Source organism: Cajanus cajan, chromosome 5 (genome assembly GCF_000230855.2).
Source record: "Cajanus cajan strain Asha chromosome 5, NIPB_CcT2T_4, whole genome shotgun sequence".
In the NCBI taxonomy this organism is placed as follows: domain Eukaryota; kingdom Viridiplantae; phylum Streptophyta; class Magnoliopsida; order Fabales; family Fabaceae; genus Cajanus; species Cajanus cajan.
Window position 1 is genome coordinate 52,016,417 of NC_138521.1, and position 27,098 is coordinate 52,043,514.

Genomic DNA, 27,098 nt, shown 5'->3' on the forward strand with positions numbered 1-27,098 from the left:
CAATCAACGGTGTCAAACACGGCAAGTATACCGGCCGTTCAAGTAGTAAAAATATCGTATCCACAGGGATTAGAAGGTAATATAAGCATTTATTGACTATTCGTGACTAAAGAATAATTCCAATTTCATAGTTTGTGCAGTGAATTCAAAGTTGTGACTATTGGAATGAAAGCTGTAAATAAATATTGTTTTGTGAGTGGAAAAGGTAAGGAATGGTATTGTGGTATTGTGAGGTTGTGGGGGTCAGATTTCACCAAACGTAACACTAATGTATCCTTAATCTCTTGTTGAATTCATTGCTTAGTCAACCCAAGAGTTTACTCAAACCTAATCCCTTAGAGAAAGAGCCTAGGTGCGGATGTTGAATATCAATCCCTTGAGTACCCAATATCTACACCCGCATTACGGGCTAGGGTTTAAGACTACTAATGGGTCAAGCTCTATCCCTAGATACAATCACCACTAGGCATATGTTTCAGAACTAGTTTCAAAGGTTATTTTCCAATACCCATGGAACCTTAAATCATGCAAAGGGTGATCAATCCAAAGCAAGCATTAAGAATAGAAACAAACACAACAAAGAATAAAACAACATGTATATATATCATTAAAACCGTAAAGATTACAATAGAGTACGTTGGTTACATCTAACCCCACAAAAATTGGGTGAAACCACTCACAACAATGAGGGCAAATACAAAATAGAGATGGAAGAGGAAGTGAAGAACCGAAGGAAAGATCCGCACACGGACGATCCCAAGCCCTGGGAATCCCTTCCGCAGCTCCTGGAGGCGCCCAATGTGTGAATGGGGGTTTCTCCCCCGAAAATGGCTTCAAATACGGGCCAGGGAGATCAGATTAGGTTTTCGCGCCCGGCGTGTAAGTCTTCGCGCCCGGCGCGTACTCTTCTGTGCACTTTCTGCCTCATTGTAAGCCCGGCGCAATTTCCTTTTACGCCCGACGCGATGTCTTCCAGAGAGTTTCAAGCACTCTCTGTCTCGACCACGCCCGGCGCGTGTATTCTCTCGCCCGGCGCCATAACTTCCAGGCTCTGTTCTTACCAAGCCCTGCGCGAGTCATCTTGCGCCTGGCGCAATTTCTTCTATGCTCCTTAGCCTCTTTAGTTTCCAATCCTATGGATCTTCAATCCTCAAGTCCCTAGCTCAATACCTGCACAAAAATGAGGTGTATTAAGGTATTGTTAGCTAAATTTGGGTTAGTTATATCTGCACACAAAATGAACCAAAAAGAGAACAATTATATTGCAATGGTTCAGAGGATGAGTGGAATTCGTTCAATAAGTCTCATCCAAAAAGAGGTAAAATTGAGACATAACAAAGGCACCCCGTGCAACCGTACTATTTCCCTCACATACAACTGTGTCAGCTTCTCTAAGGACCACTTGATGTTGACAGGCAAGAAATGTGCACACTTGGTCAACCGATCAATAATCACCCAGATAGCATCATTATTTCTAGCTGACCTAGGCAACCCCACAACAAAATCCATAGTGATACTATCCCACTTCCATTCCGGAATCTCCATCTGCTGCATCAACCCACTCGACTTCTAATGCTCCACCTTCGCCTTCTGACAAGTCAGACAGGCCGCCACATATTCAGCTATCTCCCTCTTCATACCAGACCACCAGAAAGTCTTCTTGAGGTCTTGGTATATCTTAGTCATACCAAGATGTATGCTAAGTCTGCTCTTGTGGCCTTCCTCCAACACAGCTCTCTTCAGCTCAACATCATGAGGTAGGCAAATTCTGCCCTTGAACCTCAAGATTCCATCTTTGCCCAGCTCAAAACCAGCAGCTTTCTCGGTACCTAGTAACCCAAGAAGTTTCACCAGCTCAACATCTTGCAACTGCTTCTGTCCAACCTGCCTCAAGAACTCACTAGTTATGGTAATCATCCCACAACTAATGTGATCCTGAGCTAACTCAACATAGAGGTTCAGATCTCTGAACTCCTCAACCAGCTCCAGCTCTCTTACCATCATACTAGACATGTGGATGGATTTCCTACTCAGCGCATCCGCCACAACATTGGCCTTCCCAGGATGATACATCAACTGGAAGTCATAATCCTTCAGAAACTCCATCCACCGCCTCTGCCTCATGTCTAGCTCCTTCTGATCAAACAGGTACTTCAGACTCTTGTGATCACTGAAGACACTGAACCGAGCACCATACAAATAACTCCTCCATATCTTCAAGGCAAAAACAACTGCCGCCAACTCCAAGTCATGAGTAGGGTAATTCCTCTCATGGTTCTTCAGTTGCCTTGAAGTATATGCCACCACTTTCCTGCTCTGCATCAGCACACACCCCAAACCCTGATGAGAAGCATCACAATACACATTAAAAGGTTCACCAGAGTCGGGCAACACCAGCACAGGAGAAGTAGTCAACCTCCTCTTCAGTTCCTCAAAACTCCGCTCACAAGCATCAGTCTAAATGAACGGTTACTCCTTCCTTGTCAACTGGGTTAGAGGCGCTACTATCTTGGAGAATCCCTCAATGAACCTTCGATAGTAACTCACTAGACCCACAAAACTCTGAATATCAGTGACAGTTCTTGGATGTTCCCACTTTAAAGAAAACAACTAAACCTTTTTGGATTCGATAACAATTGGTTTATGTAGGTGGTAGATTATCATATTAAATTAAAAAAAAACATATAAACTAAAATTCTAAAACATAAAAAATAATAATAAACATTATAAAATTAAAATATAATAAATATATTGTCTCATAAGTTCTAATTAAAAAGAAAAAAAAAACTGAAGAGTAAATAAATATTAAGTAATTTTAATTCTAAAAATAGATATTATTTTTATATTTTATTATGTATGAGTTAGGCCGGGTTGGATCAAATGTAAAATTACCAAACTTGATAACCAATCTAAGTTTTATAATTTACACCTTGCAATTGAGAAATTGGGGTTTAAATTGTTCCGACTTACTAAGATAAATCACGTCTTTGTGCAAACTTACTTTTTCTAATGTTAACTTGTGACTAATTTTATATCTTCTTAGTGGAACAATTATATATATATATATATATATATATATATATATATATATATATATATATATAAACATAAATAATGTAAGTGATGTATAAGATATCGTGGTCTACTTAATTATATAGGCTTGCTTATAAATTTTTAGATTAGGTCAAATTTTTAAACATATCAACTCAAGTCTTAAAAAATATCTATAATAGATAAAGTAAATAAATTCAAACTTACTTGTAGGTTATATTTAGGTTTGTTAAAGTTTGACATATTTCGACTTCCACTAATAATAATGTTATTTGATTAGAACTTTGTGTTTGTAACGTTATTTGATTATAAGTTATAACATGTTTTTGAATGATTTAAAATTATGTTTGAATAATTTAAGAGTAATTTTTTTTTAATTTAGCTGTAAATAATTTTTAATTAATATTTTTTATTGATTTATTAATTTTACATATAAATAAAGTATAAATATAAATATATAAAGTGTTAATCACTTATACATTATCAGTGTAAAGTTTTTTTACACTAGCAACTAATTATATCTTTTAATTGTGTTATGTCACTGTAAACACATTTATTTTTAAGGATTCATGCATTTCGGTTAAAAGACCCGAAGTAGCAAAGCCTTGGATAAAAATAACACTTGGTGTGATTATTGTATTTAAATAATAGTTTTTATGTTTTTTAAAGTATGGAACTATATCAAAAATGGAAAAAGTCCATGAAAGAAATATTAATGATACATATAAATCACTAAATGATAAATGGCCCGAAAAAAACTAACGAGTAAATAACAATCGCGTTATACAAAAAAAGTTATTATCATGCCTTTTTTGGATGAATCAGATAATCCTATGATTTCATTGAATAATAATAAGGTTATCAAATGAATTAAAAGATATAATTAATTGTCAGTGTAAAAAAACTTTACACTAGCAGTGTATAGGTGATTAACTTACATATAAATATATAACAAATACAAAGATGAAGATTAAAGTCGTTATTTATACAAATATTAAATATTAAGCGAATGACTTTTTTTCCACCAATAAATTTTTTACATGTCAATCAAAAATGCAAGTGACTTTTTTCACATTCCCATCTCATTTGTGCCCCTCCTACATTCTTCATTGCCCTCTCCCCCTCCAACTCTCCCGCCGCAAAACCTAATGACAGGAAAACAACTGATTGTTGATGAAGAACCGGGCGAATAATGGTGCTTTGATCGGCGAGTTCAGTGTGATGCCTGTGTGGTGGTGGTGACGGCGTTGCTGAATCTATCTCTACTAGAGGACAACAAAACACTGATAATGCATGCAGGTGCGGTAAAGCCGCTAATTTATGGAGTCTTATAATAATAAAAAAATGTCTCGTAATAAAAGAATTCAAATCCGGACATGCATTTGTTTAGTGCCTATTTGGTTTAACGTTACATATATATCGTTAAATTCACGTCCGGTGAACACAATAAAGTGGAATTCCTGCGTTTAGCGCGAAAATTTCTTTCTTAAGACACATCCAAAAAGTGCAAATAAACACACTTAACACATGAAAGGACTCATCGTTGGAGGCTTGGAGCTTGCAAACCGGCATATCGCATTTGCAATATAAGCTACCTAAGGTGGGGTGGGAAATGCAGGTTGATCCATTAAAGAAATAGGGTGAAATGGGTTTAATGAGATAAAAAACTGTAACTCCTTCATTTAGTAGTGAGTTAGATTGGTTCATAGTTTAAAAATAATGAGTTAATAAATTCATCCACCTTTATTTTATCCAAGTTTTTTTTTTTTAAATCTTAATCAAAATATTTTAATATATATTATCACTTCAACTTATAATTTTTTTATTATTTGTAAAATTGATTAGTGATGTTATATATTTTTATGCAAAGAGCCAAAAAAATATATATATTTCTATTAAAAAGGTCATTATACATGAAAATATATTAGTAAAAGTATGTAATTAAAACAATATACTTTATGTCATATAAAACGAGAATAATTATATAGAAAGAGAAGTTAAAGTATAAAATAAAAATATTGATATAATATAAATCTATTACAAATTTATCTTTTAACACTACAATAAAATGCTGAAATAGTTGCAAAAAATAAGCTTCAGTTAATAGTCAACACAAATACTGTCGAAAAAGTCGACGTTATTTTAAAATGTAGCATTGGTTTTTCGACAATAAATTTAAATTAAGTTTACTGTCGAAAAAGTCGATACTATTTTTTAGATAGCATCAACTTTTCTGACACTAATTTAATTTAAATTAAATTAGTGTCAAAAAACCCGACACTATATCTAAAGAAATAGCATCGGCATTTCCGACGCTAAACTTAAAATAAATACTTTAAGTTTAGCGTCGGAAAAGCCGACGCTATTTCTTTATATATAGTGTTGACTTTTTTGACACTAATTTAATTTAAATTTAAATTTAATTAGTGTTGGAAAAGCTGACGCTATATTTAAAGATTAACGTCAGCTTTTTCGACACTAAACTTAATTTAAATTTAGTGTCGAAAAAAGCCGACGCTACATCTTAAAATAGCGTCAGCTTTTTCGACAGTATACGTGCTTTGAGAGAAATAAAGATAATTTTTTCAATGTTATATACACATAATGTGTTGTGGTGCAATTGGTTATCAAGTTCACTTAAGACCTCAAGGTTCATAGATTGAGTCCTGAGAATGTTAAAATTACGAACAAATGTTAAAAATACGAACAAATAAATGATAAGCTGAAAAAAAAAAAAATTGTGTCGACGTAGTATCGTCTTAACCGAAAATAAAAATTTAAAATAAATAAATTTGTTATCAACAACTTAGCCGACACAAAAAAAATTATATCGACTTATTTAATATTAGTCAAAAATCAACGAATAACCGACAATATTACGTCAGTTTTTATGATTTAGAGTCGGCTTTTAGCCGACTCTAAACTACAACATTTTTGTAGTGTAAAAACATAAAACAAAAATAAAAAGTAGATTAATAGGTTTATCCACATAATTATCGGGTTGGGCAGTACGGATTAAGCGAGTTAATGGACTTATTTGTTCAATCCAACCCACAAAAAGTACACGGGTTGATCCCCAAATTCAACTCATGTACATTGTCATCCCTAGCTATTGGTGAGTAAATAAATTTATATTCTTCTAGAATAAAAACTAAATGAGTTTATTCGGTCAATAAAAAAATAAATGAGTTTACAAGACGTAACCAATTATTTAACATACATTGGTCATACTTTACGCTATAATATACTGTAGACTCTACAAAAGTCCATAGCATAACATAACATGCTAGCTAACTCCGATGGCGATAGGCACGTTTCAGCGTTTCACCTTTCAAATTTTCAACTAATAATCCACCTGTATAAAACAAGGATTACAGAGTGGAAAACTTGGAACTTGGAAGAACATTCACAACCCCGGGAATTAATTAACTTAATCATTTTGACAATATGATTTGATTAGATTACGCGTCTGATTCTATGTTCTGGTTTATTTTTAAGATAAAAAAATAAAAATAAAATGGAAATCAAATCTAAGTTTTCGTGTTTTTACTACTCCAACCGCTAAGTTAACTGTAGCAGTCCTCTATGTTTGAGTTTAAGTACCTATTTGTTTAAATATTTGAAAGACAAAATATTTTAGTAAAAAATATAGGTACTAATTATATAAGTTCAATAAAACAAAAACTCTAGAAAATCAATTTTAGTATTTTTATTTAAGATAACATAATTAATCAGACCTAAACTCCAAACTTGATGCTTATTCTGTGAACTTGCAAAGTAATGCTTTGAAATTCCTTCAAATTCTTATATTGATAAACACGGGGAGGAAACCATGAAAATACTTCAATCAAAATTAATCCCCTTGATATAAAAAAGAATAATTTTTACAATAATTAATTCTCTGACAGTCACACAAATTTATGATCCTTGTTGTACTTATTAAATGAAGAAAAAAAAGAACATTAAGTATTTTAATAATTTCAAAACCTTAAATATACTCCCCCATTTTCATTTTATTTGAGATTTAAAATTTTGACACGGAATTTAAGAAACATAATTAATATGTTTGATTTCATAGTTATTTAATTTTCAATTATATCCTTAACCTTTTTAGAATCTCACAACTAATTAAAGAATGTGTTAATAATGATGATGGATATAATAAAAAAAATATTTAATGTTATATTAATATTATAAAACGATAATCAAATTAAAATAAGCAAAAATTACTAAAACATCAAACTAAATAGAATTAATGGAGTATTTTTTATTTGTTTATTTCATTTATTATATTATTTTTGTTTTCATTTATAAGATCTAATACAGGATAATTATTTTATTTTTATGTAAGATCCAACTCGTATTATCTTATATATTAATTATTTTTAAATTAAAATATTTTTAATTAAAATATGTTATCTTAATTTGATAAAAATACATTAATTATAAATTTTTTAAAAAGTCTACACTTTAATTAGTTAAAAGAAAGATGAATTAGAAGAGATAAATAATATAAAATATGGATACTAATAGTTAGAATTTGAAGATATATGAGTATTAATTAAGAAAGATAAAAATATAAGAATAGTTTGAACAAAAATGTATAAATAAGACAAATTTATTATTATAAACTAAATTAACTATTTTTCTTAATTTTAGTGAATTAGATAATTAAGTCATATATATATATATATATATATATATATATATATATACTACAAAAAAAATGGAATTTAATGGGGGTTAATTTTGAATTTAATTGGGGTTATAACCCCCGCTAAACGCATTTCCAGGGGTTATCAAAACCCCCGATAAATCATGCGTAGGTAATGTCTTTAGCCGGGATTTTCATCAACCCCCGGAAATTGTGAATTTCCTGGGGGTTTTAAACCCCAACTAAGTAGTTGCGATTTTTAACCCTTAGTAATTAACTAAGGTTTCTAACCCCACTTATATAGTTGCGAATTCTAACCCCCATTACTTGACAAGGGTTTCTAACCCCAAGTAATTAACTAGACATATGTAACCCTCATTAAGTAACATGCATTTATAACCCCCATTAAATCATATATATTAGTGGGAGTTATATAATCCCAGGAATGTGTTAGGAGTTATATAACCCCCGCTAATACAATCTAAATTTTTTCTAGATTATCTAATTTTGTTAATATCTTTTTTTTAAAAGAATACTTTCTTATACTTGCAAATTCAATATTATGTCGGATATTCTTTACATTTGTTATATAATTATATAAAATAATTATACTGCAAATTCAATATTATACTGAATATTCTTTACGTAATGACCTTTTTGTTATACAATTATATAAAATAAATCAAGTAACAAAGATGCAAATTACAAAGTATAGAAGTAGAACTAACACAAATTTATATTAGTTTGATTGTGAAACAAAAAGTACATAACATCACAATGTATAAAAACTTTTATACACTAAAAGAAGTTTCTGAAGACTCTTGTATGGTCAATCCTAGAAAATAGTGAATATAAAATGATAAAATATGTTACTCAAAACAAACTAGTACAATGATAATATCTTCTATCAAATTTATGAAAATAAAGGATAAATCTTCTTTAAATTGATATGCTCTTCATCAACTATCAAATATGTTCATCTCCATGTTGATAATTTGTTTCATTAGTTGGTACACTTCCTTGATCAGAAACCTGAAATATAAACGTAAATCATAATTTAAAACTTAAAAAAATTATACAACGAAATATATTAAAAAAATTATTTGACTTTTAAAAGTTACCGGTGAAGGTTGAAACATTGCCAAGTTGGGAGGCAATTGACCTTGATAATTTTGCGCAAAAAAGTTAAATATTGCCTCAAATTTTTTATTTTGTTCATCAAATTTTTGATTTTGCTCCTCCAATTGTGATTTCAAAGTAGTGACCTGTGAAACAAAAATTTAATTTAGTTAAACCAATAAAATTAAAAAATCACAAGGAATTAATAACAATTAATTATGTCGTTTACAAATACACACATATTAGTTGATAAATTCAATTTTCATTATTTTCTATAATTAAGGGATCGATATAAAAAACAACAAAATATAAAAGGGGAAAATATAAATAAGAATGTGAATGAGGGTTGAAATTGAAAAATATTAATGGAAATTGAATTAGCATTAGCATCACCAAATCAGTCCCAATCACTGAATTAATTTAGTCTCAAAAAAATTAATAGCAAATAAAGAAAAATAAACACATACTAACCTCATTTTGTAATTGTTTATAAGAAGAAGATGAAGTCATCCCATTATGTGAATGTCTAGTGTATCCAAAACAAACGAGATGGACAAGGGCCCAATCCCATCCCCCGAACACGTCCACAATGTTCTTGACTTCCTAAAGCATGTGCTAGGGAATCTTGAGTTGATATGTCTTGTGAAGATAATGGTGCATTTGATTCATATGCTTTAATTTTTTCCTACAATATAAGTAATAATATAAGTTGACAAATACTTGTTTTAAGCACTATATATAATATTTGCCAAAAATGAACTTACACTAATTTCTCTTGCTTCATCATTCACAAATTCTCCATTAGCATGTTTATGTGTTGTTATCCATACTTCTCCCCTACTAACTTTACGACCACATTCTTGTTCCTATAAAATGTAACAAAATTATATTAGTATATATGTTAGATGAAAAAATATAATTATATTATTGAAATTTTTAAGTTACCATCTCATGTCTCTTTCTTGCAATGCTTTTGGATCCACCAGTGTGAGGAAATGTTTGCCTCTTCCTATTATCCTTATTTTTTTGGGAAATTTCCTATTTATGATAAAAAAAAAAATTAACAAATCCAGGTACATAAATATAAAGGATAAAAAAATAGTTTATAGTACCTTTATTTTTGAAGTTAGACGATAGTCAACATAAGAAGCCCAATGGTCTATATTTATTCCTTCTGGGACCATTGCAATCAATTCATCTCTTGTACGTGTTCCATCATTCCTTTGGTTCCATAATTGTTGCCTATAGTCACTCCATTTTATGTTAAGTGACTTGAAGACATATTGTGCATGAGCTTCAGAGGGAATTTCAAACTTAGCCTTCAAATTATTAAATAATTAAAGTTAACAATAAATTGAGTATATTTGAAATCAAAAATAAATGAATGCATACATCACTTACTTCAATGGTGTGCTTAAGAGCATTTTCTTTGTAGTCTTTTGGAATCTTTCTCCAACTTTGATAGCAAATAGGAAATATATTGACATTTCTTGCAACTCGACCTAAAAACCTATTCAACAATGCTCCAGCATTGTCAATCGGTTGGTCCTCACTATTCCAATTCACAACAATCTTTTCAGTAGGAGGTAAATACCAAACATCATTGACAGTCAATTGTTTTTTACTTTTACTGCCCTGATCATCTGTTAAAGTATCACACAAACATGACAAATAAGAATTTAATTTAATCATATACTAGTAAAAACTACATAATTATCTTGTTTAAATAGGGGTTATGGAAGAAACAAACACATTGTTTTTTTTATTTAAAAGAACACACATTCAACTTGTTTAAATCGGGATAATTTTAGAATAATAATTAAAAATAAATAAAGGGCAGTCCTATTTTTGGTAGAAAAAGGTGATACAAAAAGTAACCACCATACAGGTTATACTTATAAACAAAAGTCTTTACGCCCAAAAGACTAAAATCTGAAACTCATGGCTCCATATTGGCTCAAAATATGCACCAAATATGTGATTTTTGGGCGAGTGATGGTGAGAAAGATAAGGCATCCCACAAGTCTTCGGTGCTTTGATTTCTCATACCATGACTTCTTGCCATTACTTCTTGCTACTCAGGATGACTCAGCTTAAACATAGGACTTGGGCTCTTCATAAGAAATAAGCTTGTGATTCATCCTCATTTGATGGTTCAGATTTAGGGTTTAAGTTTTATTATTTAGGGTTTAGATAATATAACACTCTTAATGAATATTGTTATGTAAAAGAGATTATCAATCAAACAAACTCATTTTAAAAGAAAAAACAAGGAGGTTATATATAAGGTGTGACGAACCACTATCTAAGAGTCATTTTTCTCCTTGCAAAATCCTAATATAAAAAGCTGAGTTTGATAAAGTTTTCTCATCTTTGGAGGCATAATTCTTCTCCAACTTCTCCCAAAGAAAGGAAAATTACGTGAGAGCAACTACCTCATACCCACTATGATGTTAAAAAAAAATTTACAAATTTTTCTCCACCAAACCTGTGATACATTATTTTTTATCATTACCACCAAACCTGTTATTATTCTAGTATTAGTTATTACTGTACCATTTCCCTTGCTTCTTTGTACCATATCTCAACCCCACCAAACACAGAATAAAGTAAGAAAAAAAATTGACACATAAATTAATTATGTAAGGGTAAAACACAAAAGTATAAAGAGAATTACAAAGAGAAAAAGAAAAGTGAGAAATATGTTGAATAGAAATAAGAAAGAGTAAAAAACAAGCAACAAGAAAGATGCATGAATGAAAATAAAAAAGAAACTATAAATAAAGCTACTTGATTTAAAAAATAGTGTTAATGACATATTACTAACGGTGATTCTCTTTTGACAGCAGACTTGTTCAATCGATTCACTGTGTCCTTGATTTTGTAGGAAACATGAAATAGTAGAGACTAGAGAGAGTAGAGAGGGGCAGTTTGGGACTGAGAAACTAGAAATTGATATTAATTTTATAAATTTGGCCGACAATTAAAGGCTCTTTCTTCTTATTTCTCATCCTCACTGGAGAGAGAAATTAAAACACCAACCTTGCGAGATGAAGGACAATTGCGAGCTGTGCAAGGCTCCGGCCAGGATCTTCTACGACTCCGACCAGGCAACCTTGTGCTGGTCTTGCGACGCCAAGGTTCACACCGCCAACTTCCTAGCCGCCAGACACTCCTGCACCCTCCTCTGCCACACCTGCCTCTCTCCCACGCCGTGGAATGCCTCCGGCGCCACCCTCCCCTCCGCCGCCACCCTCTAAATCACCAAATTACAATAATGAGTTACAAACAAAGAAATCAAATACGTGAGAAAGAGAATGATTTATAGCCTAAAACAGATATAAGTGAGAAAGAGAATGATTATAGCCTAAAACAGAGATAAGTTCCCTTGATCAAGTATCCCAATCAATGTACCTTAACATATATTAGGAGAAGAAAACTAACCTTTATATTTGGATTCTACTCTTTCAGATGTTTTCCAGTGCCTATACCGAAAACAAATGCATCAATTTTCCCATTAATTTGAGCCTTTTCATATCTTTTGACCTTTCAATTATTGTAGAAAAGGTTAGGAAACGAAAGGAAAAAACGGGAAGAAAACACTTGAATGGGAATGCGTATGTGTGTGCGAAGAAAAGATTAGGAATTTAGGGTTTGAAGAGGGAGGGTCTGAAGAGGGTTGGTTAAGAGGGAAGGAAAATAATTAGCGGGAAATAATAAAAAAAAGGAATGAAATTTTAATCTAAAAATATTAAATTAAAATAAAATAATTAAAAAGAATGTTATCTGGAGTTTCTGAAAGAATACTGGACACTTTCTTGGGGTTTGAAATCAAACTCCTATAATTTAACTAAGGTTATTAAAACCTCCACTAACTATACACATTCCTAGGGGTTATAATAACCCCAATTAAATAACCTCCGTTAAATACAATAATTTTTGTAGATATATATCAATGGAGGTAATTCCGTACTTAAAAACATTTATAGAATATAACATTAGCCATACTAATCTAATTAATGCTATCTTGATTACTTCAACTAAAACTTGATAAGAAACCATAAAGAGAAAGTTGCTTATTATATTCACCTTGTGAATATTTCTCCTTGTGGATATTCACTTCATAGAAAGTGCTGAATAGTTCTTCACCTTGTGTTCCAGCGATATCCCCAACACTGCTTTGAACAAGTCAATACTGATTAATGATGAGAGAATCTATAGTCCATTAATTTTTAGTGAACAGTCCTTAATTAGATTATTGGTTGCTCGCAGATGGATACGAGGCTGTAAAGTACAAAAGAGCGATGAAAATGAAGCACATATGCCCTGTTAATATTAAAAAAGAAAAGCGAAGAAAGGTTCATACGTACGACAAGAAACAGAAAGTAACATGTATATAGATAATTAAGGATGAAATGGTGGTTACAAAGAAAGAATAATAGATGTAGGGTGATATATTAATTAGTCTATTATTCTAATACAAGGAACTAGGTGTTCCAGTTGATGAAGAGAGAAGTAGAACCCTACTCTTAACAATGAAGTCGGAACTGAAATTAGTAGAATTGTAGAACATATATAGTACGTTTGCTATGTTAAAGTACAACTCAGAACTTACAATGTTATGATTATATATCCTGAGCATAAAAGTCAATAATCTCGTTCAAATTAAGGTTGAAGAAAGAAGAACAATCATTGTGCATGAGCCACAACATGTGCTCGAACAAAATGGCATCCACGTCGACAAAGACCACTCTACGTCGTTGATCCTTCTTCCTCATGGACGTGTCCATCAAAACTCGAAAAGGGTTTTCTTCTAATACGAAAGGATCCACGAGGAACACCCTCTTCTCTTTTCCCACCACCACGGTCACAGGGCTGTCAGATTCTTTGTCATTGGTTAGGGGCCGGTACCCCATCGAGCGTCTTCGGATCAATGATAACGGCAACACCAAGCAATTCATAGAAAGATTATTAGATATGAATTATAAAGTGTTGGAGTAGGAAGAGATTCAAGATCAATATATGTCTCTGGGATTTGGGAAGGTGTGGAACTTACTATTAGCTACATATATCATATATATATATATATATATATATATATATGAAAGCGGTGGTTGCTACTAGGTAGGGCTCATAATGGAAATTGTTCAATCGTTGAACTAGCACTATATACTCACTATAGAGAGATTTTTATTTTGATTTTACCATCACTAAATGTTGTTTTATTATTAAAATATTTTGATTAGGATAACAATTTGTTAATAAATCAGAATAGATTAAAATTAATTTGTTTCCTCTAAAACCTAATGATGATGCGACCAAATAGTGTCACTATAGTTTATGCGCTGGAGTACAAGGGAAGCGCGTGGTTGAGGTGTGATTTTCAGCAGTGGCGCGTGGAGTATTTTATTAATTGTAAAACGTCACGGTCTGGTCTTGTCTCACAGCAAAGAAGTGGTTGAGGTGTGATTTTCGGGCAGTGGCGCGTGGTTAAACCATTCTTTGGGCGACTTAGTCCATACGCTCCACTGCAACACGCAAGTTACAACGTCTCATGCACAACACACCATGCTGTTAAATAATGGGACATATTTGGTGTAAGCAAGCCACTTCATAAATGACATCTGACAACGAAATTCACCTTTCGAAATTCGAAACCTTACAAAAATACAAAAGAACGCTCCACGATGGGTTAGTGGGTTACATTGTCGGGGACTCGGGGCAGAAATTTTGTTCGATATTGACACCATTGATTTTGTTAGAAACCTCCCTTAAAACGAGACGGAAAACTTTTAACGAATTTTCTCTGAAAAAATATGCACCAATTAAAAGCATTAAATAAAAAAATCTACTGTGTATTGTTACATTTATTGTGTTTAAAGTATAAAAGCATTTAATCCGGTAACTATTTGAATAATTGATTAGGATGACAGAATTATTCATCTTTTAAAAGTACAGATGTGTAAGTATGGAGGTCAAGAGGTTTAGTGGGGCCAGAGGAGAATTCATGATCAACATAAGGGTTTACATCAAACTGGTTATCTAAATTGTTGATTAAAAAGGTAGATGAGATTAGGGACGGAGCCAGGATTTCAATACTGGGGGGCCGAGAATTGGAATGATCAAATGAGGCGCTACATTTTTTAAAATAAAAAAAAAATTCCAAAGTGATACCACATAGCAGGCCGTACCAGAAGTCCAAAAGTTGAATAAAAAAATAAATTTGGGTTATTCATTTAATTATACATATGAGTTTATATTAAAAATAGGGGGTGCCATATAGTAATATATATGTATATAAAAAAAAATTAAAATTGTTGGGGGGGCCGTGGCACCCGTAGGTCCCCCCTTGGCTCCGTCCTTGGATGAGATGTTAACTTCTTTTTCGCAAGACCCCAGGTGAGAAGGTATAATAGGATCCAAGCAGGCATGGCAATCTAACCCGTCCCCGTGGGTACTCGCTCGAACCCACCCCGATTTGAATGGAGAAAACCCGTGTTTATCGGGTTCGGTGCGGGTTCGGATTTTCCCTGATTGATAAAATCAGGGGCGGAGACGGGGATGTTAATACTTACTCCGCCCCGCCCCCGCCCCCGCCCCCGCTTAATAATATAATTAAAAAATTATTTATATATATATATAAACCAAAATTAGAAATATTTATATATAAAAATTTATATTATTTTTCTTTTCTTTTATTTTTTTTAATTGTTCATATTTATTTAAAAGAATAAAGAAAAAAAAAGAAAAAAAAATAGAAGCGAGAGCGGGGGCGGGGCGGGGAAACCCGAACCTCGCCGGGGACGGGGATGGGAACCTAGATTTTACCCCCGGCAGGTATCGGGGGCGGGAGTGGGGGCAGTTTAATGTCATTGAAATATTAAAAATAAAAATTTAATGTTAATTTTTGAACTTGTATTTAACGTTAATTTTGTTAAAATAATAATAAAAATGTAAGATAATCAATGACTTAAAATACATCAATATCAAAAATAAGTTAAAGTCTCATCACAAAGCTACAATAATTCAATCTCATAATTCCAAACGAAAGTAAACAACTTAAAATACATAAATTTTATTAGTCCAATCAAGGCTAGAAAATTAATCAAATTATATCCAATACAATTTTATAACATGCTTAACACATGTTAGTAACTTCATCAACCTCACTTTTGTTAGAAAATAAGACGAGAGTATAGTCTTAAGGTTATGTGGTATAAAGATAATTATGATATTTAAGAAATATTATTAAACGAGTACCCGCGAGTATGGATATCGTCATACCCGCCCCGCCTCATTTATAAACGGGTAAAAAATTATCCGTCTTCATTATCTGCAAGTACCTAATTAGCTTATCCATTTATTATACATAGCGAATTTTACCCGCAAATACCCGCGGGTGCGGGTATTTTTGTCATCCCTAAAAGTGACCACAGTAGCAGAGATGGGGTCTCTGGAAGGAAGGGAGATTTTTTCATGGGACTAGAGGTGTTGAAAATCTCTTTTTGAATGAGACTTAGTTTTGGTCAGCCTAGGAGGGGTGAACTGGGCAAGAAACTCTAAAGGGAGGAAATGGGATATAATGTATTTGGAAGCAATTCGCAGGCTACTATCATTATTTCTTGCTGTGTATCTCTAATTTTGGCAGTGACAGGAGTTTAATCTACTAATGCTTCTGGTGTTTTAAGCAGTAGGAGGGGAATGCAAATTTTGTTTCTTATTGGTCAAATGGGTTGTATGCCAACTATTTGTACTTTTTACTTGTTCCCTGGACACTTGTGCTTGAAAGTTGTTCCAATAAAAAATCGCGTTTTGCCTTGTTAAAAAAATGACGCAGAAGCTAGTATGATTTGCTTCTGTATTGGCGGCAACAGGGGTTACTAAACATGCATTCAGAATTAAATAAACAATAAAGCACGATGCATGGAGAGCTAAAATTCTGATTCTGCTAATGCTGCAACTGCGGAATGCATACAGCAAACTTTAAAATGACAGACTTCGGATAATGGGCTGCATATCCTTGGCTATCATCACTAGAAATGTTACGATTATAGAATTAAAATAAGAAAAATAAATCCTAGTTAACTGAAAAGCTTAACCTTAAGATAGACTGTTCTATAGTCAGTCTCAAAAATGCAGTTAGCATTTTAGAATTGGCCTCTAGCCACTACTTTGAACAGGCATCATGCAAAATACCCTGCTTCTGCACTGTTAATCTGAAGTCACATCTTCACTGATGAGTTTGGCCAGCCCATAGAGGATGATGGTACATTGGCATATTATGAATGGGCTGACTCGCATTATTGAAGAGTCCAGGTCCAGGAGGGGCTCTACAAAAAGGACTCTGATCATGTTCTTCAGAGGACTCAGTTGAAGGCCCTTGAGAGGTAGGACTAGTTGGGGTCGTAGGTGCACCAAAGTTTAGCATATGGGGTGGTGGTGCAGAAGAAGACCCAGATTTCAGGACATTCGAGCTCGATTTTTTCCCATCCACGATAAAGCTACCCACAATGACCTGTCAATGATTGAAGAAAGTCCCATAAATAAAGCACTAAAATTTCGTCAGCAAGAAATTATATATATAAAGACAACCAACAATGAACATAAATTTTATACTTGAAAGCAATACCTGTACAGTTGATGCTGCAGTTAGCATTCCGGCAACTCCGCCACCCAAAACACGTCCATCAGACCCTGCCAGGGTTACATTCAAAGTGCCTGTTCTGCTACGTTCACCATTACTTTCAGATAGCTGCAAAGAACCTGATAAAGATATAATCTCAAATCGGCCCTGCAAAGTAAATTGACATCATGTTAAGAGAATTGAACCTACAGACAATAATATTAAATTATACACTCGTTCACAAGGATCAAGTGAGAACACTGCCACTTCACTAATGTATAAAATTAAACATAAAGCAGGACACGGCTCCTTTGCAGAAGAAACCTGTCAAACATATTATCTAGTGACCTTTTAAATGCTTTAGTTAAACAACCAACTATAACATGCCAGTTTCAGAAAGGGTGTGAAAAGATGATACACAAACCATGGTAATTAAGGCAAAGTAAAAGTATAGCATAAAATCTGAACATTTACATGAAAGGAACTTTTAACCTAGGCTCAAGGGTAAACCTGAATGTGAATCAAATTGTTATTAAGTCACTTCCTCACTCCTCAGTGGTCCAAATTCCAACGTAACTATATCACAACAATTTTCTTTAGATGGTTGCTTTGGTTTATTACCAATCAAGGGTGCTCTAGGTGATAAAAACAAGAGATATAACAACGATTAATAATTGGGATATTTGACATCCAAAACTTATCACCAGGTGGTCCTTAAGTTGTTTTTGTATTCCTGATCAATCACGTTGAACGTGAATCCAATGATAGATAGAGGATTCACGTTCATGTGAGATGAATATGAGACTGGTAGGAAATGGAGATAGAGAGGCTATAAAGTGTAAGACACAAACTTCAAATGCAAAAGAAAATAAGAACCTCCATTTCTGCAAGATCTTTGCCCTAAAGGGCCAAATTACCTCGACAGTATCCCTATTGCGCTATGGCATGCTCATCATAAGATTCAGTTCCATCCACACAATAGAAACAGAACTTCCAAAGCACCTTTTTCTAGAGATCAAATTAGGCTTTGAAATAATATTTTTTTAAATAAAGGCAACCATTTAATAATGTACATTTGTAAATTGTACATACCTAATAAAGCAGGTATCCCAGGCTAAAACCTTTAGTATGTACTACAGTACATATCTAGTTGGACAAAGTTGATCTAACACTCTACTTTCAACATCAGAAAGGTTAAGAACCCCTAAAATTACCTCACAGCGCAACAGCACTAAAATTAGTCCCGGAAAAAAATATAAATACATTTAAAGAAATGACAAGAGTACAAGACAATAATCACGCAAGACTTCCTTTTTAAAAAGGATAGGTTACAAGTGCAACCTAAAGCAATAACCCCATGCAGCAGATGTTTATTCGACAATTTTCAAAATAAAATGAGTTTACCCCTGTATATCCTCACATTTGAAGAAGAATGGTAAGAATTTAAGCAATAAACCCTAGTATGTAAATTCAGTTGGTCTTGTCGGTCAACAACAATTCTTAAAGTGGATTTACTTAAAAGATTACATTTATCAATTTGACATTGATTGTCCAATATCTCTATTAGAACATCAAAAATACTTGCTGAAAAAATTGTTAATAATAATAATAATAATAATAAAAGCATACAAGAAAATAGATTAAATCAAATGCATATGAAATAAATAAACTATTTCTAGAATGCATCTCAGAAAGTACACAGTTTTCCGGATTCAATAGCATAAGAAACAAAGGGAAAAAATCACAGCCCTCCAAATAATTGAATAAGTGATAGTGTAATATTTCACTTCCTAAAGCGTAGTTATGCTTGTAGTTGAAAGTAAGGAAAACTGCTATTGCATGCCAGAAAATAATAATGCATTCAGTTTCATGTTCTCATTTATATGCATATTATTTCCAGATCATTTCCAATATAGTATAAGCAAAACTTAGTATAATGAATAACTAAACTAGACTCTAAATGGATATAAAAAGTACCTCAAATGTAGCAATACCACCAGACAATGCAGGCTGTCGAAGGGTGACATTACAGATTGCACCAATAGCAGAAAGAATACAAACTGTGCGAGGCCCTTGCTGAGAAAAAGCCATAATTTTTGCTGTGATGTCCTACAAATAACAGAAGCATACTAGTGAGAAGGATTTGTAACAATAGTAACCCACACAAACCCTGCCAATAGAAACTTCAAAAAAATTGTTCAGAACCTCAAAAAATAAGTAAATATAAAATAACACGCACCAAATATGATGGTTCTATGATAAAATAGTGACTCACTAAAGAAACCCAATTTCGCTTCAGTTCAAAATGTAAACTTACATGATAAGGTTGACAATAAAGAAAAGGGTAGGTTAATGCTATAATTACCACTTTCCTTTTTGATCGGGACAAAATATACAATGTACAATCATATACAAATGCAATCCATAAATGATGCAACCACAAACTACACAAATAAATACACCTCATAAATTCTCGAATTAATTAAATGAGATACCCAAAATTCATTCACACTCCATAGCAACAATTATAAAAGAATTTGATGAACTTAAATCCAACAGCATTAAACAAGCAATTGATATCAACATCCCATGCAATAAAGGCAAGCTTTTAGCCACAGAAAATTAAAACAAACAACATTAAAAAAACAAAAATTTTAAAATTACATTCCTTCCCTAGATGAAGGTCTGATGTAACACTAAATTAGAGGATTATCCGTATGCAGCAAGACTAGCTCCACAATGCTGTTTCATCCCAAGAAAGGTTAAGAACCCCTGAAACTACCTCACAGGGCAAGTGGGCAACACCAAAATCATTCCCCTAAAACAATAATCACTGCAAGTCTGTCTCTCAAAACAGATAGGCCACTATCAAAAGCAATTACCCCACGTCACATTTCAAAACTTTATGCTCTTATTAATAACAGAGCATTCACATTTACATAACCAAAACAACGCAATTTAGAAGTCCAAAATTTTAAAACTTTAGAAAACTGGGCTCTATATCCCTTACCAAAAAAAAAACACAATGAAACAGTACTACCATATAGTTATAAGATTAATTTCTACATACCATCAGTATAAAAAAAAATAAAAAATAAAAATAAAAACAGTCGACCGATCAAAAATATCGTTAATATGACTTTTAATGTAGTTATTATAAAAGATCCTAAACTTCCCACACATGTTTATTTATGATTAAATGATAGTAAAAAAATAAAGGTGTCAAAAAGACTATTTTCTCTCAAACTATTCATTTGGGGTACGAGAAAAGTTCAAGTTAAGTGAAGAGTGAAAACTCTCCCCGTCCCAACCAAGACCGCAAGCCATCAACATCCAAGTCCAACAAGGCCAAGCCACAAAAATCAGCAACAAACAAATGCAAGAGCCACATAATACAAACAAGCAAATGAGTACACTGCATTATTTTACAGGCAAAGACTAGTTACGCAGCAATTAGCATTACCTCGCCAGACTCCACAATGATCACGTGGGGAGTGAATCCAACCCCACCAGCTCCTTCACAAAGAAAACACAAGAAACAAATCATCACAACCAGTTCCATTCAAACAAAAAAAAAAAAAAAGTTCCATTCAAACAAAAACCAACACAAACACAACACAACAACAACTACCAAGCGCATCCATCTGTTTCTTCCCAGACCCGGGAGGCCTTCCGCGGTGCTTCTTCGCCGGACCGTCAGCGGAGGCCGTGCCAGCAGAGTCGCCGCCGCCGGAGGCGGCGGCCCCAGCGGCGGAGGGAGGAGGAGAGACATGGGTGGGAGCGAGGCCGAGGGCAATGTTACCGTCCGGCGAGTACTTCCGGGGACGGCCGCGCTTCTTCTTGGCGAGGGTGGAGCAGGCCTTCATCGGGGAAGGGGGGCCGTCGTATGCGGCGGCGGGGAAGGGCTCGGAGGCGGGCGGCACGGCGGCGAAGGGAAATCGCGCGGTGGTGGGAGCCATGATGGCGGCGGAGGAGGAATTGGGGCCGATGTTGGCGGAGGCGTAGGAGGTGGGGCCCGCCATGATGGTCGGCAGCGGCGGCCGTGGCGGGTCTCGGGCGTCCATTCCGGCGGATCAAGCGACGAATGCTGGTCCAATGGGTTCTATGGGAAGAGAAGGGTGCTGCGAATGCGATCGATGAAAATTGAATTGAAGGAATGATTGAAAAGACGAGAGAGAGAGAGAGTGTTGTGAGTGGGAACTCAAAGACCGAGGAACAAAAAAGCGCACCTGACTATGATACGGAAGTGAGGGGAAAGGGGGGAAAGTGTAGAGAGGGGTAAAGATAAATTTATATGGAGTACGATTACGCGTACGAATATTTATTTTATCTTGGTATACGTACATAAATAACTTCACCTTTCAAACTAGCTTCCTTGATGCATGCCGGAGATATGAATCATGCTCCTCCTATCTTTGAATTACAGTGACGAAAGTTAAATAAATACCCTCCATAGATATAGTCTTTTGAATCTTCTCTCTTTAATACCACTTACTCTTAAATTTTACTAATGTTTTGTCTTCTCTATTTAATACATCCCCCCTAAATCTTTAATGTTTTTTTGCTTTCATTTAATACACCCTCTTAAATCATAAATTTTTCTTACAATTCACCGAAATATTTATCTTCTTTTTGTGAAGATATTTATCTCCTTTTTCAACATCTTAAATTGTCATTATTTCGTCTTTATTTTTATATTAAATCTTTTTAATTGTTTATCTTTTTTAATTTTTATTTTCTTATCTTTATATATGTTTAATTTTATTTTATTTATCTCTTTCAAATTGATTTAGTGAGTTAAAGGATATTTGTGGCGGAATTAAAAAAATCTTCTTTTATCTTTATCTCTAAATTGATTTCAATATTTTTTCAAATAATATATCAATAGTTATAAAATATTTTGATATCAAAATTTAAATTCTTGATTATAAATTTAGAATATAATTTATTTAAAATTATTTATTTATTCTAAATGACTAAATTCATCCTTTTAATCTTTTATCTTATTTGTTAAATTCATTTTTGTTCATTATTTATTAAATTATTTATTTTGGTCATCTATATTTTATATTTTGATCAATTTGGTCCTTTCAAAAATATAATTATTTTCAATTTTGTGGCACGATTTTGAATAATAATTTTATTAATTCAAGACGTGAAACTTATAACATTATATTCACATATATAAAAATTATAAAATTCAATTAATGTTAAAATACAATAGAACTATAATAAGAGAAAATCACGTGAAAAATACACTCCATGAGCAATTAAAAATAATATAAAATTATATTTTTTGAATTTCTCAATTGTTTTTTGAACTTATGTTTATGCGATTTTTACTTTATTTAAAAAAAATTAGTTTGAATATTAGTTGCATTTAATTGTTTTCATATAAGTAAATTTAATAAGATAAGTTTTAAGTTTTTAGTTAGCCAAAAAGTATTCAAAATCATGTTTCAAGACTGAGAATAATCATTGTTTCAAAAGTGTGACACTCATGTTTAGTAGAGAATTAGTGTGAGGGGTCTCTTTCTTTTCCTCTTTTCTTTCTTCATGGCTGAGATTTCCTTCCCCTCTTTCTATCTTTCTTTAGCTAACTGGAATGACAATATTGTGGATTAGAACTCAAGAAAAATTATACAAAGTGTGCGAAGCTTCTCCTTCCCCTTTCTCCTCTTGGTAGATTTTTCCTCTTAGGAGGTAAGGGAAGCTTACTCTTAACTTTTTGTTGCTTAGGTGCAAGTGATGTGGCACCAGGCATGGGCGAGACAAGGAGTTCATTGCCTCAATAGCATTGTGCATCGTTTGAGTAACACTGAGTGCGACTACATGTTGTATGTTGGTTAATTTATAATTGAATATTGATGATTAAGGTGTGTGTGTGTGTGTGTTTTGATATATGATGAATACCTATGTTGTAAGATGATAGGTGGATTAATGATGTAATGTTGTAAGTTGTATGCTATATAGTTGCTAAAGTTGTAAAGTTGTAGACGTGTGGTTGATATACATGTCTTAGTTGAGATACATAGATGTTAGAGGTGAATTGTGTTGTTGCTTTAAAATTGATCTTCCCTCTAAGGTTTATGTGAATTGATATGGAGGTAGTTGAACCATATCATAGTTGAATGACTAATCAAGTAAAGTACGAATTTAAGATTTCGTCTTTAACTTTATTGGAGGGTTGTGGTATTTGGAGGGTAGTCGATAGACTAATCCCATAAGTGACTTAGTGTTGCAAGCTAATGTCGTGGTAGATTTGTACCCAAATTGTCCTACCTTAACATAGTACCATATTTTTCTTAGTTTAAGTGCCAAAATTTGAGAAATTAAACTAAGTTGTCTTTTCTTGACTCTCTTTAAGGCTTAATGTTGTATTATATTTGACTTGGTTGAGATAGGTCTAACACCATGGTTCGGTAGGATTGAGTCACTTAAACTACTCACATTTATTGTAGGAGATCTCCTTAGTGATATGTGTAACGACGCATTAATTGTTAATATGTTTATGTTGAGATGTTGATTATAATGAAATTGATAAATGTTGAGCAAGTTGTTAAGTTGTGAGTTGTGTTGTTGTTGATATATGTTTTGTTGCCTTTGTTATATTGTTGTATGATGTCTCTTCCATAAGTTTACTGTTCTTTTTCTTGTGGTTAGGACTATGATGACCATACTTGGTATGCAAGTAGGACAATGTTAGGTGGTCAACTAGAGTGAAGGTGACGAGTCACACGAGATGTGACTTGTTTGGTATGATTTTTCTGGTAAAGTCATATTTTGGGGTTCTTGGCTGGTCATCTAGAAGATATTCTTTTGTAGTTTAGTCGTTAATATATATATAGTTTACGTACTAGATTTATATAAGATGTGTATATTCCATACATTTTACTTTATGCATATTTAACTTTCATTTTTATCGTCGATTTTTAGTAATATGTGTAATGATATGTTGGATTATTACAAAGAAGGTCAAATTAATCCAAATTTAGGACATAAAACTAAATGAACATCTTAAAATATAAAGGACCATAGTGAATCTTAAAAATAAGATAAATGACTAAAAGTATAATTTAGTCATTATAAATTAACTCTTGTATATTAAATACAAATTTTTATCATACGCAAAAACGTTTATTGAAACTTTTTTTTTTTGAAGAGATGATTATTAGAAATTTGTTCAACTTCTTATCATATTCAAATTTTATTTATAATAATTATTTATGAATTAAATTTTTATACTTTTAAAATAAGATCTATTTATACAAATTTTTAATGATTTATATATTCAGATATAATATTTATTATATATAATTTATTATAATTTTTAGTTATATATAATAAATATCTAACCAATACATTAAACATGCTAAAATACTGATTTTAATTATATAAAAATATTAGTTTAATAAGAATAAAGATAAAAATGAAATAAAAATATTGTTATTCAAAGACATTTTTATTTTTTATTCAAATTTTAAAAAAATTGTCTTCTCTCTAACTTTTTTTTTTCTCTAAATCATTCTATAAAAATAAGTTTTGGGTAATAAATTTGTGCTTGGACAAATTTAGCGCCATATACTGGGAAAAATAATAGAGTTTAATGGTTATATACACTAACAATTAATAGTGAAATTATTTTATCTTATCAACCAATTACATATCATAATGTGTATAATTTTAAAAAATGTAAAAGTTAATAAAATTATTATATATGACAATTTTTTTTTCATTGAATTACAATGTAAAATAAATTTTCATCATAAATACATAGATTATTTACTCAAAATATTATTGTAATTTCATAATATAATTTTAATGTCACAAATACTTCATTTGTCCAATAATGACTACAATTTAAGATTTTTATACATATTAAGAATTAGAATAAATACATAACTTTTGATATAATTTTATCAAAATAATTCAATCTATTAATAAATACATCACTTTTAAGTGGTGAGTGGTGACCGAATAATTTTATGAGAGGACAAGTTAGGGAAAATTTAATTAATACTATATTAAAAAAAGTAAGAAAATCATTCATTTTGTGTCATTTTCCAAAAGTTAAAATTACAATCATTATGAAACGAAGAAAGTAATATTTAATATTTTATCCTATTTCAACTGTTAGAAAAAAAATCATATATGTTGGTTTTGAATACAAATAAATTTCAACTAATTTTACTTCATTTAATGATATTGTCTCCAAAATATCTTCATTTAATTGAAATTTTAATTTGAATTAATTCTTTTTCATCTTTAATATTAGGTTTCAATGAAGAGTAATTTAAGAATTTTTTTTAAATTTTTTTAATTAAATTAATACAATTAAATGATGTTAATTAATTTCTTTTAAGTAGCGTGAATCAATTTATGTACATTTTAGGAGGGATTATTTTATGAAGAGAAATAATATTTCTAAAACACTTAGAAAGAGAATGAGAGAAAAAAAGAGAAACTTAAAATGTAATATATTATGTGATAGGTAAAAAAATACAAAATTATTATTGTACAAATTATTGTATGTGGATCATATGTCTTTTATTAACAAGTATATATTTAAAAATAATTTATTGTGATTTTTTTTGCAATGAAGTTTTCGTTTCAAGTTAAAAATAAAAAAAAATATAAATTACTATTTATAAACTCACTTTTTTATCAAGTTAATCGAGTAAAAATTGTAAAATCATGATTTCAGAATCTAATTTAAATACACACTTAAATCTCTCTTTATATATATATATATATATATATATAACAATATCAGTGTAATTTTTATCAACTATTACATCATTTAATAACTTTCAATTAAATATGAATTTAATATATTAAAATATGAACATTTTGATTATCTTCAAATTATTGTTCAATTTTGAAGTTATAATTCAATGGTTGGATTGACAAAAATTCACATTTAATTAAAAATTATTGAACGATATAATAAATAATAAAAGTTATATTGATATCATTTGAACCCTCTTTATAAGGAGGGATCCGTTTACTCTAGGAGTAAGTCTACCTAGACTTATTTTGTTCATAACTCATGTTCTACATCAAACTTCAACGATCCAACCGTTGAATTTAAAGTTCTTAATGCATAGATCAAATTTGCAAACTTTTAAAAAATTTGAAAATTATTTGATACTTCATTTCATTAATTCAAATCAATGTATAAAATGATTTTATGATTATCTATCAATTTTAATTAATGAAATGAAGTATCAAATGATTATCAAATTTTCTAAAAATTTGCAGACTTGATCTATGCATTAAAAACTTTAAATTCAATGGTTAGATCGTTGAAATTTAATGTAGAATATAAGTTATTGAACAGAGTAAGTCTAGGTAGACTTACTCTTAAAGTAAACAACAGATCCCTTCTCTCTATATATACTAGTAGGGCCGAGGCAGTTCGTGCCTCTATATGTGTATTATCTTAAAATTTAAAATAACTCATATATGGAATGAATTCATTTGTTGGCATATAATTATATAAATAATTTTACACAATATGATGTTTTACTATCATAAAATTTTCTTAATAGGAAGACCAAATAAAGATTGCACTTCAGGACGATTTTTAGGTTCCTTGCTATTTATGATAGAAATTAAATGTCATTCTGTTATTACTTTTAGTTAACATTA

The 27,098-nt window shown here is 31.8% G+C and overlaps 3 protein-coding genes across 7 annotated transcripts; all 3 read right to left on the reverse strand.

The window, feature by feature from the left end:
• Nucleotides 1-8,419: 8,419 nt before the first annotated feature.
• Nucleotides 8,420-10,889, reverse strand: LOC109807158 (uncharacterized). The gene is made up of 8 exons (XM_083074530.1): nt 10,874-10,889; nt 10,226-10,467; nt 9,937-10,143; nt 9,770-9,862; nt 9,589-9,690; nt 9,296-9,509; nt 8,827-8,970; nt 8,420-8,737 (listed from the first exon to the last, which is right to left on the reverse strand). Exons 1-6 carry the CDS (start codon nt 10,887-10,889, stop codon nt 9,351-9,353), a joined length of 819 nt encoding a protein of 272 aa, XP_082930656.1. The 3' UTR covers nt 8,420-8,737; nt 8,827-8,970; nt 9,296-9,350.
• Nucleotides 10,890-12,108: 1,219 nt separating this feature from the next.
• LOC109816706 (auxin-responsive protein SAUR77) lies at nt 12,109-13,980 on the reverse strand. Of its 3 annotated transcripts, none has more exons than XR_014434094.1 (3): nt 13,440-13,980; nt 12,914-12,999; nt 12,109-12,370 (listed from the first exon to the last, which is right to left on the reverse strand). XR_014434094.1 is itself a non-coding variant. In XM_020381791.3 (2 exons), exon 1 carries the CDS (start codon nt 13,783-13,785, stop codon nt 13,450-13,452), a length of 336 nt encoding a protein of 111 aa, XP_020237380.1. In that variant the 5' UTR covers nt 13,786-13,980; the 3' UTR covers nt 12,395-12,999; nt 13,440-13,449. The 3 variants fall into 3 exon arrangements, 1 of the variants encoding a protein (XP_020237380.1); XR_014434093.1 differs by having other exon boundaries at nt 12,111-12,309; XM_020381791.3 differs by lacking the exon at nt 12,109-12,370 and having other exon boundaries at nt 12,395-12,999.
• A 2,770-nt stretch (nt 13,981-16,750) lies between these two features.
• LOC109816712 (AT-hook motif nuclear-localized protein 8) lies at nt 16,751-21,823 on the reverse strand. Of its 3 annotated transcripts, none has more exons than XM_083075344.1 (6): nt 21,806-21,823; nt 21,079-21,568; nt 20,911-20,963; nt 19,425-19,556; nt 17,454-17,615; nt 16,751-17,339 (listed from the first exon to the last, which is right to left on the reverse strand). In XM_083075344.1, the coding sequence occupies exons 2-6, from the start codon at nt 21,509-21,511 to the stop codon at nt 17,055-17,057; spliced, it is 1,065 nt and encodes a 354-aa protein (XP_082931470.1). In that variant the 5' UTR covers nt 21,512-21,568; nt 21,806-21,823; the 3' UTR covers nt 16,751-17,054. The 3 variants fall into 3 exon arrangements, with proteins under 3 accessions (XP_082931470.1, XP_082931469.1, XP_020237388.2); XM_083075343.1 differs by having other exon boundaries at nt 21,677-21,817; XM_020381799.3 differs by lacking the exon at nt 21,806-21,823 and having other exon boundaries at nt 21,079-21,776.
• Between the last annotated feature and the right edge of the window lie 5,275 nt (nt 21,824-27,098).